The following is a 16,171-nucleotide window of genomic DNA, read 5'->3' on the forward strand; positions in this document are numbered from 1 at the left end:
GCAGCTTCCGAGCTGGGGCTGGGAAGGAGGGAGGTCTCAGCTCTCCCTCCCAGCTTCAGGTCTGTGACTGCTGTGGCAGGGGAATCTCTCTCCCTGCCAGCTGTAGCCCTGGAGCTGGGGAAAGTCGCCTCTTTCTCTGACTGCTGTAGCCCTGCACATCCTGAATTCCCTGCACCCCGTCTTCTCCCTCCACTGCCCTCTCCCACCTACCCTCTAATCCCCCCCAGGCCACCACCTCACCTTACATGTGCATCTTCTCCAGGGTCCAGGCACCTAATTAGTGGAGGGACACCTGCGTGGCTCCACTAATTAGGTGGGTGGCCCTTCTTTCTCTTGTGCGCAGCTGCCCAGGCACGCACCTTAGAGGGAACTATCCGCGGACCACCTGAATAGAACTCAGTTGTCCACGGACCACAGTTTGAGAACCTCTGGATTTAGATAAAAGTAAGAGTTTAGTATATTAGGAAAACTTAATTTACTTGAGAAAGTGGAGAGAGAGCTTCCAAGTCAGCCATTTCTAAGTTGATTTCCATCTCTATCAAAAATGTGGATGCTGGAGGTTTTCTACTTCCTAAGCTCTGAATGAATTCTTTCAGGTTGGGCTGTCTTTGCCAGTGGTACTCAGAATGGGGAGCTTTATGCCAAGGAGGAGTTCTGTGTATGTTTCATGCATTGGGTAATGCTACTTTGCATTTATAATAGAATCTTCCATCCAAGGATCTCTCAGCATTTAAAACACATTAATAAAGTTTAACCTTACAACAGTCGAACAACATCATGCCTGTTTTTCAGGTAGGGAAATAGAACTTTCAAAAATGTGGAACGGCTTATTGTAACCCTTGGCGAGTCACTTAGGTCCACACTTTCAAGAAGAGGCCACTATGGGTTGTTTTTTTTTTTTTGTATGTGTTTGTTTTTCTTCCCAAACTTGAGATAACTTGGGTCTGGTTTTCAGAACACCTGAAACTCCAATTGAAGTCAGTGGAAGCTGTGTGTGCACAGCACTTCTGAAAATTAGGTCTAATGTGTTTCAGTATGGTCACTCAAAATCTGTGGCCTTTTGAAAGTGTGGACCTAAATGACTTGCAAAAGGTCACACCAAGTCTTTTGGCAGAGTGCAGGGTAGAAAGAGACACTTTCTTCCACTAAGATGTATGTGGCCTTCTAGGTGTCAAAGATATTTCTCTGAAGGTGGCTGACAGATGTTCATACTCTGAAAGGAATACTACTTCCAGTAAAGAAGAGAGAATAGGTAAACCTCTACCTCGATATAACGCGACCCAATATAACACGAATTCGGATATAAAGCAGTGCTCCGGGGGAGGTGAGGCTGTGCACTCCGGTGGAACAAAGCAAGTTCGATATAATACAGTTTCACCTATAACATGGTAAGATTTTTTGGCTCCCAAGGACAGCATTATATCGAGGTAGAGGTGTAGTTGAAACCACTGTCACTTGCCATTTCCTGTCTGGTGGAAGAAATATAACTCTTTGGGCTGGGATAAAGCACCAAGCTGCAGAAGCAAATCTCACAAGGTGCCCACACAATTGTTCAGTATTACTGGAGTAATTGTTGATTGTTAATACATGTGATTTACCTTGTAGTGAATGTGCCAAAGAAGCTAATGTGGGTAGCCACATTCATGTAGTTGAATTTTTTACTCTCTTTTGTGATGGTCACTGCTGATAATCAAAAGATAAATGGTTTTTATTTATTCCATTAATAATTAAGTACGGACAGCAAGAAGTCTTAGTCTCTTAAATTGGTACACTGATGAATCAATGCTTCCTGCTCCTTTTAAGATTTTCTCAATATTTAATAGTTGTATAGTGTGAGAAAATAAGGAGGGCTTCCTTTTAAATGAAGAACTAAAATGTCTGTGGCTCAGATGGAAGATGCTTAAGTGGTAATTAGGTTATTGAAAAGTGCCTGGATGTTCCTTGGTACTGCAAGACGGCTGATGCATGAAAAATCAAATGCATATCAGTTACTTTGCAATCCAGTAAAAGTAATTGTTTAGGATTTCCCTTTGTCTTAACTCTATGGCATAGTAATTTAAAGCTGGCTAAGTCTCTAAGCTAAATCTCCTCTGGGGATATCTGAGTGAAGAACTAGTTAAATGGGGTGTTGGCATTATTTCGGAATCATTTTTGTAGTAAATAGGATAGTACAGGTCATTTTGAGTGTTTTGGGGTTTTGTGCTCTTTAGGTGCTTCTTCAGTGAGCTGAATACTGTGATATGTGCAAATTTAGTATTTAAGAACTTGGGTTTGGCCCTGAAAAGCATTCTCTCTTCCCCTGTATTTCTTTGATTCCAATAAAGCAGAGCACATATTGTCTTTAATCAGATATGCTGGTGTTAGTTGGTGAGGGATGACAAGGTCATGTGCGAGTAGGCTAAAAGAGAAAAAAAATCAAATACTTGAGCTATGTAGGATCTGCTTTTCCCCCCTAATGTATTAAAAGTTGCAATGATATACATGGTTTCATTTCCATTCATGTAGGTATGCATGTGATGCCACAGTGCTGCTTCTGAAATTGGTACTATTACATTATTAATATTACTGATCATACCAAGAAAGTGTCCTGCATTTAATATAGAAAGAAGGTTCACTTGCCCCATATGAAAATCTCAAATTGGAACTGAAGATGCCATAAAAATTTTAGAGGGACAAGGTCAGATTGAAAATCATATATTTTTAAAATATAAATTCCCTTACCCTGTATTACTAAAATCATTTTAGCCGGTTTTAAAAAGTGAGACGGTTTTAAGCATTTGGATTACGTATGGGTTTTACAACTGCATGCTGTTTGTCCAAGCTGAGAAAAGTAAAGAAAGTAAACAACAGTAATGGACTATTTCTAGCCATTTTCATTTCTTAGCACTAATAGAAAGTTCAGTGGTTGCCTTGTAAACACTATAGTGGAATATTTACTTCCAAAAAGATTTTGTCGTCTTTTTTTTTTAAATTCTGGAAATAGTTGTACCTGAATGATATAGAAATCTCAGAATATTTTGAAGATTTTTATGTACAGAATCATGCTGAGATCGTACAGCACAGTAAATTGATGTAAAATGGATTAATAATCTTGCCAGTATATCGCCTTGCTTCTTTGCCACTTTAGCTAGTTTTCACTTTTTAACTTAAAATTGAAACTGTTAAAATTCCATTATTAACAGTTATATCAGAAACAAAAGTTGCAAAGTCAAGCACTCAGAAGTTAGGAAATCAAGAATCAAGGTTGGACATGCAACCTTAAATTGGCCCTCTTGTGGATACGTGTTAAATGCCTTTAAGAACATTATCGCAAGGTATATTTTGCCCCCCAGATCTCTCCCTCCTTCAGTACACAGGAATGGACAATGCTTGCTGAATGAGTAGCTATTCAATATTTTGTTTTATTTTCATCATTCAGTGTTACCACATGCCTTATTTACACATACACATCAGCCAAACACTGCACTGAACACAGAATTATTCATTTCTTCATTGTCTTTTTTTTTTATAGTGCTTATCACAGTAGCATATAAGTGCTACAGAGAAGGAAACTGTCTGTATAAGAGGGGGAAAGACACTCCCATGATTTAGAACAGTGACATGCGGTTGGTGGTGGTGATCTTGGACTGTGACTAATGCCCAAACAATGCTCAAGAGTGGTGAGGAAACTGAGGCAGGGAAATGCATAAATCAAATTGATTTAAATCATGAGTTAAATTATTATTTAAATCACTAGTTAGGAAGACTCAATTTAATCATGGGTTTCTGCATAAAAGTGCATTCTTGTTGGTTGGTATAATCTTAATACATATTCTTCACAACTCAGAGATAGATGTAGGTTTCATTTTTAGAAGGTACACACTATGCATTTTTAAGTGATTTATTTTAAAAACTTTTCAGATTAGTTTTACAAATATATCAGAAAATGAATGATTGTTTAGTTATTTCATTTATCAAAGGTAATTGAAGCAGATATTTATTAAGTCATTGGGAGGTGAACTACGTGATGCTGGGAAATTCATGTAAACAAAATTTTCATAGGTATCCACTGTTGCTCATTTCTGGCTACCCAACTTGAAACATCTCTGGAGAAGTGCTGAGCGCTTGTAACTGCAGCTAAGGTCAGTGGGAGCTCGGGTCTGAATTTATAAAGTTCCATACAATGCTAAATACTCTGAAAAATCTGGTCCTAGGCTTCTCAATTGAGCACCTGAAATTAGAGGATATTTTTAACAATTTTGGCTTTAATCTCTGCACCTCAATTCTCCATCTGTTAAACTGGGAAGAATGAAGATACTATGATGTGTATGACATTGTGGGGAATTTCTGTATAACTTATGAATTCTGGTTAATATTGTGAAGTTGTTGTTAGGAAATGCTATATGTCTCTGTGTGCCCACCAGAGCTGACAAGACTTTAAGCATGTCCTTTGCAGACAAGGTACTATGGTGGTTCATTAATGACTGCCTGTTCAGCTGTTCAGGGTGAAGCACCTTGGGACAGTGAGGCCATGTCCAGACTACCCGCCGTATCGGCGGGTTAAAATCGATTGCTCGGGGATCGATATATCGCGTCTAATCTAGACGCGATATATCGATCCCCGAGCGCGCTTATATCGATTCCGGAACTCCATCAACCCCAACGGAGTTCCGGAATCGACACGGAGAGCCGCGAACATCGATCCCGCGCGGTGTGGACGGGTGAGTAATCCGATCTTAGATATTCGACTTCAGCTACGTTATTCACGTAGCTGAAGTTGCGTATCTAAGATCGATTTCCCCGCCTAGTGTGGACCAGCCCTGAGTGAGCTGGTTCGGGCCTAGGAGTAGCTACTTCTTCCTGCTTGTCCTGCAGACAATGAGGAATGGACAGTGGAAAGGGGGAGGGGCGAAGAAGGTGACAAAGCAGGTAGTTAGAAAGGATTAATGGGGGAGACTCAGGGAACCACCCAGGAAGCGTTGGCTAGGACAGGGGAAGGCAGAGACAGATCAGCCAAGGTGAGAGAAGGAGAGTTAGGAAGAGAAGGCTCCATATTTGAGAAGATAAGTGATGCACTGCAGCAGAAGCAAGGTAGATAAAAAACAGTAAGTTTTTTTTTAAAATTTAAATTAGATATTTTAATTAGGTTTATTTTTAAAAAGAAAAACAATTATTAAATTTAAATTTGAAATTAGTAAGCCTTAACATAAATTGTAAAGTTTACTGTAATCTATTACAATTTAAATTAAATAAATAAAGTAATTTTTGTAGTACATGTTTGCTGCTGAAGTTTTAAACAGTCACACCAGTTCAGAGATGTGAAATTCACTTATTAAACACTGGAAACAAAATTTGTTAAAATGCTAAACCAGCTTTTGACAACAGTCTTTCTGTAGGTTCAGAAAGAATATTGTATTCATTTCAGTTTATTCAGCTAGTTCAGTTCAATGACAATTTCATTCAAAGTTAAGAAACCAACTGGAAGTTGAAAAAGTAGGACTAAATAATCTCTGCTTGCTTGGTTGCATGGGCAACCTTATTTCAGGCATTTCCTAACTTTAGTGCTTGACTTTGCAACCTTAGTATTCTTTTAACATGACCATTTTTTTCCTTTTTTCAAGTAATTGACAATATATGTTATGAAATGAGTAAATCACTCTCCCTCTGTATGTTGGTCTCCAAATCTGAAATTTTTATTGGGACAGCAAAAAATATCTCAGATGTCGCTGCAAAGAGCATGTTGTAAATATCTAGATAAATATAGTAAAAAGCTTTTTATGGATCCTGTTTCTTTCTCTTGGTGGTGGGGAAGGGGTAAATGAAATAATTGATGTGTGCACTGTTAGCTGTTGACCAAGTTTCATGTGCCATCTCTCTCCTTTGGCATGCATATAGCAGCAGCACATTTAGCACCTCGCCTACAGCATCCACCTCCTGTTAGCAAAACTTGCCAATAGAAAAGCATTCAGAACTTCATTATTTCTACAACCTGAGTGCATTTGCAAATTAATTGATGTGTGGGAGGAAAGGCATCTGCTTTGTAAAAACCTTTAGCTATTGCAGTAAAACTAGAAATACAATTGGTTGTTATAGTAAACTGATATGTAGTTACAGGTAGTGTGGCCTCCAGGATAATGTGGCACCTTGATGCCTTTTTCTCAGGTCATTACTGATTTGGATGCTCGCTTTCTTTAATACTGCATTCTGGCATTTGAAACACACATTGTTTGCTAAATAAGAAACCTTGAAAACAAATGGCAGACTAGACATAACACTTTTTTTTTTTTTTTTGTATAGCTAGTGGTTTCTTGTATGTTGCTTACTCAGCACAAAGCCAGATTTTCATTAGACCTATGAGCGACTCAGGGCATTTAAAGGCTCCTAATCTTGTGGGCTAATTGGGTTACCCTACAATACCATTATAATTTTCCATGGAAAATAATATAAAGCATGTTCCATTTGTGTACTCATAAAAATCATTATAAGTACATGCAGAAAGTCTTGCATATCTTGAATAGTAGAGGGAAAAAACAAACTGTTTTGATTCTCCATCATTAAAGGTGGTGGTGACTGTCTTCTATTTCTGTTTGTTTAGTTTCTTGGACTGTACCAATTGCTATGGCATCTGAGCTCTTTACATATAAGCTATTGGTAACTTCAGTCAACTAGTGAATGAATATTGAGTAAGCACTTCTTAGCTTAAATTGCACTCTGTTGTATTTCCTTACTCTTTCTAGTTTCTCTGATCAGTTAACTCATCCAGGTGTTGCAGACAAGGGTAAGAATATGTGATCTCTTCTCCGAAGTAAGGATTACATAATCCATAGCTGTTACTCTTTGTGAAAGAAATCTGTGTATGGAAAGAGGTTTTAGCAAAGCAAATGGATTTATTACACTAGTTCAGACTACTATACTTTTTGGATTTGGTTGTAAAACATCTGTGTTTTTTGCACTCTCTAGTCTGAGTGTGATATTTAAACAGATGGACAGCTAATTTTTTTTATAATCCAGGCCCGTCTTTTCAAATGAGGAGATGAGATTCTTATTTGTTTAACTTGCTACTGTTGAGAAACCCTCATCTATATTAAAGTACCATGCTGTGCACTTAGGTCTCAGGGTTTGAGAATGTAATAAAGCTGTGCAGTTAAGCATTGGAGGTTTTGTTTTTTTTTTTCCCCCACAATCATGATTTCAGACTGTAATCTTTCTGCAAGTGTAATGCCAGCTATGCTTGCACACTTATTTCAAACCTTATTAAAGCATCATTTCCTTGTTTAGTTTTTAGATTTGGGTGCTTAATCATGGTGCAGTCAAGCTGTTCAAACCCATGTTGTTTTTGTTTGGGGGCACATATTAACTTGTTTCCTTTTTCTTTTTGTAATCCTGAGTTATCAGGATTCTGATTAAATATTCTGAGTTTTCAATTAAGAGTTATTTCCAAATTTAATTAACCCCAAATTGAAGGTAGGAACTGGGTTTTCACTTATATTCAGGTTTCCTGGTCACACTTTTATATGTTCCATCCTCTGTCTATTATAGAGTTTGTAAATAGTTTTGAAATGCCAGTTTGTGATATATGGGCCTCTTTAACATTTCTTTGGTTTATGTGCAGCCCAGTGGGGAAAAAAGCAAAGGAAGCAAATTATGCTGGGGGAAAATGTTGCCAAGCTCCACTTTTTTCAGTTTTAGTTAAAAACTACACTTTTATCAATCAAACTTGATGGATTTTGTTTTACTTTCTAAAAGCATTCATAACTTAACTCTTTGAAGGCTTGAGAAATTTTTAGCCATGATTTTCAAAAGTGACTAGTGATATTTTGGGTGCCCAATTTTGAGGCACCTTTAAATGGCCTAACTTTTAGAGGTGGGTTCTTAGCACTTTTTGAAAATAAAGGCCTTTTATGTCATTTCAGTTAGGGCTTCTAAAAATTGAGGCACCCCAAATCACTGTGTACTTGTGAAAATCTTGGCCACATGTCTCTCCTTCCGTGTACAGTCTAGATTAGTGTTACACAGCCTTTATTGTATAAAAGTAAATTTTAATCCTCAAAAATTTAGTTTGTAAATGGATTAAAATGAGTTTTTTCATTAGATGTATCAAAATGATGACAGTTTTGCAGTTTTATAATCTGTTCTCTCAAATTCTAGTCTTAAATGTCCTAATTAAGTGCAAAACATTTATTTTTCTCATGTCAGAAGGCCTATTTCAGTGCAAAAGTACAACATATCCTGGAATTCATGATAGTCAGTCTTGTTATGGGCTGGAAAGTCTGCACAAAAACGGATTGATATCAACTATGACCAGCATCGTGGACTGAGCATGAAGAAAAATGATCTCGTGGCACAAAGATGTAAAAAGGTTCACCTGAATGGCATTGTTGATACATATAACCAGAGGAATTTTGGAATTGGGAACTCTCTCCATTAAGTCACAGTTCTACACTTTACTTGCTGATAAATGGATGTGGATGCTGAATCCAGCTTTTATTCCTGAAGTCATCTTAATTTTTCATGAATTTCAAGAGATTGTATTGCCATTATTATGTCCCAGGCTGTCTCATCCAAAGGAAGAAGGATGGAACACACTGGAAGTGAGGAGAACACTTAAAATATACAAGCTAACCCATAAGTAGGGCTACGATATTGTCACGGAGGTCATGGAAACTGTGACTATCAGAGACTTCCATGACTTGAGCCCATGACCTGTCCATGGCTTTTACTAAAAATATGCGTGACAAAAACTTAGCCTTACCTGTAAGTCCAAGGAACTCTGACATCAAATGTAAGAAAGCATCAGAATCTTTCCATATCAAGATGAATGTCTCTGGAGGATAGAACCTATAAAGCAGAGCTGTTTGGAGCATGTTTTCTGAAACTAGTAGAGGTGTCTTAGGCAGAGGCAGAGAAATTTGTGCTCCATATGAAGAAATATACTGGGCAGCCCAATGGTCATATGCGTGTTTGGCCAAAGGGTGCTACATTCAGTAGTACTTCAGTGCATTCCAACATCTTCTTTCTAAATATTCATGTACATGGGTTGCATCTTAATAACCTTTTTATTATTTCCACTCTTAAGTAAAGACGGATGATAATCCCATTGTAGGACCTGTCTGTATTGAAGAATAAAAAAAGTGATGTTTAAGTGAAAATTTTATTTACTCAAGAAGTAGAAATCTACAAATGCAACTTATAGTGATATGAATGAATCCGGAAAAAGCCACTCTTCTTTCAGCCTGAGAGTGTCCACACAGGGTGGTGTTCCTGTTTAATTATATTAACCAATACAATAAGTGTGTGTGTGTGTGTGTGTGTGTGCGTGTGCGTGCGCGTACATGTGCATATAACAAGCCCAGAGGGTAAATAAAGCTGGGTTGTCATAATCTTTGTGGGAGACAACATATGCTACTCCAACATTTGCTCGTCTCCCAATCTCTCTTGGCCTACCAAAGTCTGGATTTGTTAATCTTCCTGGCTCATTTCAAAACGCATCTAATTTTTTCCCTCTTAGGTGGCTAGGTTGTCTGTGTTGATTGAGGGCTAAAGGGTCGTTGCTTGTTTTGCTGAAAGTTCATTATTTTTGTTCTGGGTTTTATTCTTGAGCATTGTGCATTTTAATTACTGTGAAAGCAACCAGAGATAGAGAGAAGCACTTTAAAGAAGTTAAAATAATCATTAAATTATTATTAAATCACTAAAAATATAGTAGCAATAGAGGTATCCACTAGACCTGTTACAGGTAGGACTATGGCTCAGATTTTTAAAACTATTTAGGTGCCTAACTCCCATTGATTTTGGAGCCAAGTGCTTAAATACCTTTAAAAATCTGACCTATGAAAATCATGTCATTTCAAGTAAATTACTGTGTCCACTAACCTGATTTTTCGCTCCTGTGTTGTGCTCTTTTGCTCCCTTCTCTTCCACTTTGTAATGGGGCTACTTTAATTTGTATTAGCTGAAATTTGGCAAATACGTTTTGTTGGAAGATGGGAAGTGAACCGCCCTGCCCAGTCCTCCACTCCCCTCATGAAAATTGTTTGTGTGCTATAATGATGAAGTCCTCCTGGAAGGTTGCAGATCATGGTATGCTGCTTAACTGCTGCCTTGAGGTTAATGGGGCTAGACATTTTAATATAAATAGTTGATTTCAGCCCTTCTTTGCAGCACACCATTTATGAGAGTTCCTTCAGATTTTCTGTCTTCCAAGGACATCAAAGTCGTCTTGTTACCAAGACAGAAAACCATTCTTTGTACCTCCACAGCTGCCAGCTGAGCCAGTGACTTCAAAGATACATTCTAGGGCACTGGAAAATCTTTGTCTTAGGGTATGTCTACATCTACAATTTTGCAGCGCTGGTTGTTACAGCTGTATTAGTACAGCTGTATAGGGCCAGCGCTGCAGAGTGGCCACACTTACAGCAACCAGCGCTGCAAGTGGTGTTAGATGTGGCCACACTGCAGCGCTGTTGGGCGGCTTCAAGGGGGGTTCGGGGAACGCGAGAGCAAACCGGGGAAGGAGACCAGCTTCCCCACGGTTTGCTCTCGCGTTCCCCGAACCCCCCCTGCAAACCGCAGGGAAGGAGACCTGCTTGCTCGGGGGTTTGGGGAACGCGAGAGCAAACTGCAGGGAAGGAGACCTGCTTGCACGGGGGTTCGGGGAACGCGAGAGCAAACCGCAGGGAAGGAGAACTGCTTGCTCGGGGGTTCGGGGAACACGAGAGCAAACCGCAGGGAAGGAGACCAGCTTCCCCGCGGTTTGCTCTCGCGTTCCCCGAACCCCCGTGCAAACCGCAGGGAAGGAGACCTGCTTGCTCGGGGGTTCGGGGAACGCGAGAGCAAACCGCAGGGAAGGAGACCTGCTTGCTCGGGGGTTCGGGGAACGCGAGAGCAAACCGCAGGGAAGGAGACCTGCTTGCATGGGGGTTCGGGGAACGCGAGAGCAAACCGCAGGGAAGGAGACCTGCTTGCTCGGGGGTTTGGGGAACGCGAGAGCAAACCGCAGGGAAGGAGACCTGCTTGCACGGGGGTTCGGGGAACGCGAGAGCAAACCGCAGGGAAGGAGAACTGCTTGCTCGGGGGTTTGGGGAACGCGAGAGCAAACCGGGGAAGGAGACCAGCTTCCCCGCGGTTTGCTCTCGCGTTCCCCGGACCCCCCTGCAAACCGCAGGGAAAGAGACCTGCTTGAAGGAGAGGCTTCCTCAGGTATGCTGGGATACCTGCTTATTCCACGGAGGTCAAGAAAAGCGCTGGTAAGTGTCTACACTTGATTACCAGCGCTGGATCACCAGCGCTGGATCCTCTACACCCGAGACAAAACGGGAGTACGGCCAGCGCTGCAAACACGGAGTTGCAGCGCTGGTGATGCCCTGCAGATGTGTACACCTCCTAAGTTGCAGCGCTGTAACCCCCTCACCAGCGCTGCAACTTTGTGATGTAGACAAGCCCTTAGCCTTTTAGGGCATAAGAGAAGAGTCTTCAGTTCTAAGTTCCAGTGCCTTTTTAAGGAGCCATAGTAGCAGTGAAGGTTGATGCTAATTGTGTCCTTATCCAGTTTTAACAACCTGTTTTCTCTGCTACAGATCCTTTTTTCCCCTTCAAGAAGAATCCCTTTCTTAAAAAGGGAACATGGATTTTATTTGCGTATGAATGATTTTTAGCTCAGCAGACCAGTAGGGTTATCCATTAAGAATAACATACAAATAGAAACATACCATGTATAAAAATAAGCAATTAAAAATGGTACATTTTGAGTCTAAAACCAACATGAAATAAGATCACTTGCATATTTAGCTAAGAAGTGGTGGATGTGACACCCTCTGTACCAACTAAATTCTCTCAGGTTCACAGATTTCTTCTTCTTTTCTTTATTGCTGAATATGTCTCTAGCCCATCCCTTGAATTTTGGAGGTGATTGTGGTAGCTTTACTTCACTTTTTTGCACTTGTGACCCTCTAGGGATTCTTCTTAATGCATCTGGATTGTACTTGTATTTCTAGGTAAGTATCAGTTTAGTTTCTAGACAACTTGACAGTTTTGAGTACTGTGTGAATTTTTCAAAACAATTTCAGAGATGTATATCTAAAATATGGAGTATCATCCCCATGTGCAGTTTACATACTGTATAAATGTAACTATAGTGGCTTGGGCCAAAAAAAAAAGGTGCGCGCAGCAACGCAGCAGAAAAACTCTCTCTTCCATCCTTGGGACACCTGTTCCAACTCTTCCCACCCCCATAAACTTACACACACCAGAATACAGATGCTCCCCGACTTATGCAAGTGTTCCATTCTGGAACACCTTGCATAACTTGAATTTTGTGCAAGTCAGAAATGTATACCTGACAATTACGCCAAAAACAACAACAAAAAACCCTCCTATTTCTAGCTTACAGAACTTTTACCATAAGTGTGAATTTGCGTAAGTCAGGTTAGCATAACCCGAGGGTGTCTGTAGAGAAAAACAACAGGGGGATAAGATAGGGAGATTGGTAAAACACGGTTTATATCCAGCACGAGGACCTACAGGCCCAGTGGTACCACAATATGAAAAAATAGACCTTGAACAATGCATCTAGATTCAGAAAGCTGGGCAGAGTTCCTGTCCAGCAGCGATTCTTAGTCCTCTCTTGGTCATCTTCAGCACCAGTAAATTTTTCCCCAACAAACCCCTCCAGTGCCCTCTTTTGTCACTCTGTACAAGCCCACACAGAGCGAAAACCTCCTCACTTAACTAGCTACAGCCTCCCTCCTTACTTCCAATGCAAAGTCACAAGCTCCAGTACTCACAGCTCCATACTGCTTTGGTGACAATGATATTGGGTCTGGATCTGGTTTGTCCTTTCTCACAGTGCTGCTTCTTGCTCTCATCCGGGGACTCCCAGGTCAGCTGCTCTATCCCTACTGGGCTTCAGGCTGGTTCTCCATTGCTTCCATGCATGAGAAACACTCACACTCACTCTTCTCTTCTCTTCCTGGAACAATCAGCACTTCCTCTGCCTGTGTAAGAACTTTAAAGGGGTCATGCTCTCTAAATCCCAATGGGGTAACATAAATACTAGGTTTCTTTAAACTAGATAATAGTTTGATTTTGTTATAGTCTCTTCAGGTTGAATTTATCCCAAAGTGCAGTTAAATTTTACTAATATAATGACCAAGTAGATTTCAAAACACTTTACAAACCTGCATGATCAGCAGTGTCTCTTGCACAGACTTGGACACTGCAACCACTTTTATTAGGGGTAGAAGAGGGATGGAAAGTTGATCTGAATAATGGGCCTATGACCAATGCTTTCAGGAAAGTGTGATGGATTTGTTAACTTCTACCTGGTCATAAACCGGACACCGGCAGAGGAGTCTTTGGTGTAATATCTCATATGAAGGACAGAACTTTTACTGGTCCAACACTTTTTTTTTTTTTTTTTTTTTTTTTAGGGTGATGTTGCAATTTTAGTATTGGGTAGGAGCCTAACTTTGGAAGCCTACCTAAATATATGGACTCTATCGCCATCCATTATGAGCCTCTCACAATAACCTAGTCAAGAAGGGGAAATATTATTCCCTTTGTATGCTCTTCATCTCTCTGTAAAAGTAGTATTTGATAGAGCTGAGGACTGAATCCAGACCACCAATCCAATGCCTTAAATGCAAGGCCAGTGGTGGCTATTCTCATTTTATCCTGAAAACACCTGTTAGCAAGCTTTTCAGATTACACATGGACATTTAAGAGTAGAGGCCTGGAAGGATAGGAAATTATCTTCATATAAGGTTACTTTATATAAGATTTTTGTTACTTGGCTCTTGTTTTTCACTCTCTTCAAAAACTTGCAGTAGGTGAATTATTGCTCAGATTAAAATCCAAACTTTTCCAATTACAGCTCATCAGGAGGGACTTGTACTTCTTCAATTAGCGTGAAGCAAGTTCTTGTTTTGTTTGTTTGTTTTTATTTTATTATTTGTTGCTTTAAACAAAAGGAACAGATCTACCTGATCCCATTAGACTGAAAATAGAGACATTCCAGTCAACAATTAAATATTGGCGTATCGGGAAGAAATGATACTGGAATTCCTTTGCTAATCTAATTAGCTTTTGGTCACAGGAATATACTATTTTATTTGGTTTTGCAAGTCTTCCATTTCTTTCACTAAGGTGGGTTATGAAGTTATGCTGCCTCTTAATTTTCCCCTTCTTCTTTCCAACATCTTAATCCTTCTCTGAAAGTAGTAAGCAAGGACAAGGTTGATCAGTTCACTGATTTACAGTCTGGAGTTCATATTGAATTTTTTTTGTTTTGTTTTTGAAAGAAAATAAGAGACAAAACCACACTTGAAGGCTGCAGTCTGACACTAATTAAAACAGCACTTGCAGCATAAATATTGTGCTTAGAGAAAATGGAATAAAATAGACATAATGAAGGAGAGAAATTCTAAAATAGACACAATGAAGGAGAGAAATTCTAAAATAAACAATGTTTAAAAACAACACAGACTGAGAAAGATACAAACTTTGTTTTCCTAGTATGCCATCAAAGAGAGCATTTTCCAATCTGCCAGTCTTGGGAAAGGACCCACTCTCCCTCTTCTACGGGACTGGGAAGCAAATGTAGGTCTCTTCAGAATGTTCCATATGGAACTGAGGCAGTGACATGCTGCATATGGCTTCAATACAAATAGAAGCAGTTACATGGAAGAGATTTTTAATAGAAGTGCAAGCTCTTTAGTTCTGCAGCCTAGTTGGGCCAAAGAGTGCAGAAAAAGAGGACAACTGTAATACTGGGATTTGAGGGAAGAAAAGTAATGGGATAAAAGTTCTATTACCTCCACAGATGGGGCACAATACTTGTTGCTTAGGCATCCTAGTTGGTCGGAAGGAGTGTGGGGAATATATTTTAAAAAAAGAAAAGGAGAACAAAGTGTTCTAACTGAGTTGGAAATCTAGAACAAATACATGATGTCTGACTTTCCTATTAATTGAAAGGCCTGAAACCTAGTTCAGAAGGAGAAAATAAATAAGTAAATAAATTGAAAACCTGCTCTTTTGGTCTATTGATGCTGTTTTGACCAAGTTGAGAATTCAGCTATCCTAAAATGATCAAACATTGTTTAGGAAATTTTTTTTTTCCAAACTGGCCTCATTATCTGAGATACTCTTTTAAAAAGTATCAATTAAAATAATGTAACTTCTCTCTTGCCTGTGTTCGTCTGCAAAGATGAAACTGAGGGAGTGTTATGTTGGCTTACTCATAGCTGGGTTCAAAAGAACTATTACAGCTTTATCATAATAAACTCCCTTGTTAGCTGAAAGCAAGAAGTATTTTAATGAGGGGCAAAATACTGTGCATCTTAAAAGGAGAGAAATGTGCATGTTTTTGCTAATGTTATAGTGGCCTTAGAAAGTAACAGGATGGATAAGGATCTGTCATTGCTTCCAGGAAGCACCTGTTCTCAGGGAAGTTGGAACCAGATACTTTTAAAAACAACTCCCTCTTGCTTCCCTCTCGCCCCGCCCCCACCAAAGCACTTTATTAAAAATATTATATACATATATGTTCCTGTAATATTTAAAATTAAGATTTTGGAAAAAGTCATCTTTGGGTTATATGAACGAACACACATGAGCTTTCTGGTTTTAAACATTTTTTAAGCAAAGTAATTACTCAAAAAAGAATTCTAAGGATTGTTAATATGTGAATTTATTGCACACAGTGAACTGACATGATCATGCTCCAAGTGCTTTTTCAGTTTCTGCAAGCTAAATAATATCTTCAGTAAGTGGCGTGTAATGGCTTGTTTTGCCAGCAATCAACACAAGTAAAAGATCATTTGATCTAATATGATCCTAATGGTAAACCTTTGACTGCCAGAACCTGGGACTGGACAATAGAGGATGGATCACTGGCTAATTGCCCTGTTCTGTTCATTCCTCCTGAAGCATCTGGCTCCGGCCATGTCAGAAGACAGGCTGTTGCGCTAAATGGACTATCTGTGTGACCCTTTACGGCCAAACTTACGTTCTTAGCATTTCACTGGTGGTAAAGAGCTTAGACTCTCACCAGCCAGTTGGATTTCCCCAAAACTAAAAGTTACATGGATGAGTTACTGTATTAGTGCTTCTGAATGACGGGGAATCCTGAGTGGCTGATATGATGATGATTTTTAATAATGTCCAATATGTCAACATTCAGGTACAACAGGTATTT

At 39.6% G+C, this 16,171-nt stretch overlaps 1 protein-coding gene across 4 annotated transcripts in view; it reads left to right on the forward strand.

Moving 5' to 3' along the window:
- MED27 (mediator complex subunit 27) overlaps positions 1–16,171 on the forward strand; it is a 172,233-nt gene that overhangs the window by 40,566 nt on the left and 115,496 nt on the right. The window contains exon 3 of one of the 4 annotated variants that reach the window (XM_050926650.1): positions 8,176–9,066. The exons of the other annotated variants lie outside the window; for them this stretch is intronic. Coding sequence (XP_050782607.1) covers positions 8,176–8,268 — 93 coding nt within the window. The 3' untranslated portion in view covers positions 8,269–9,066. Of the gene's footprint in view, positions 1–8,175; positions 9,067–16,171 lie in introns of those variants that run through there. 4 annotated transcript variants of the gene reach the window in all.

Source organism: Gopherus flavomarginatus, chromosome 17, assembly GCF_025201925.1.
Source record: "Gopherus flavomarginatus isolate rGopFla2 chromosome 17, rGopFla2.mat.asm, whole genome shotgun sequence".
In the NCBI taxonomy this organism is placed as follows: domain Eukaryota; kingdom Metazoa; phylum Chordata; order Testudines; family Testudinidae; genus Gopherus; species Gopherus flavomarginatus.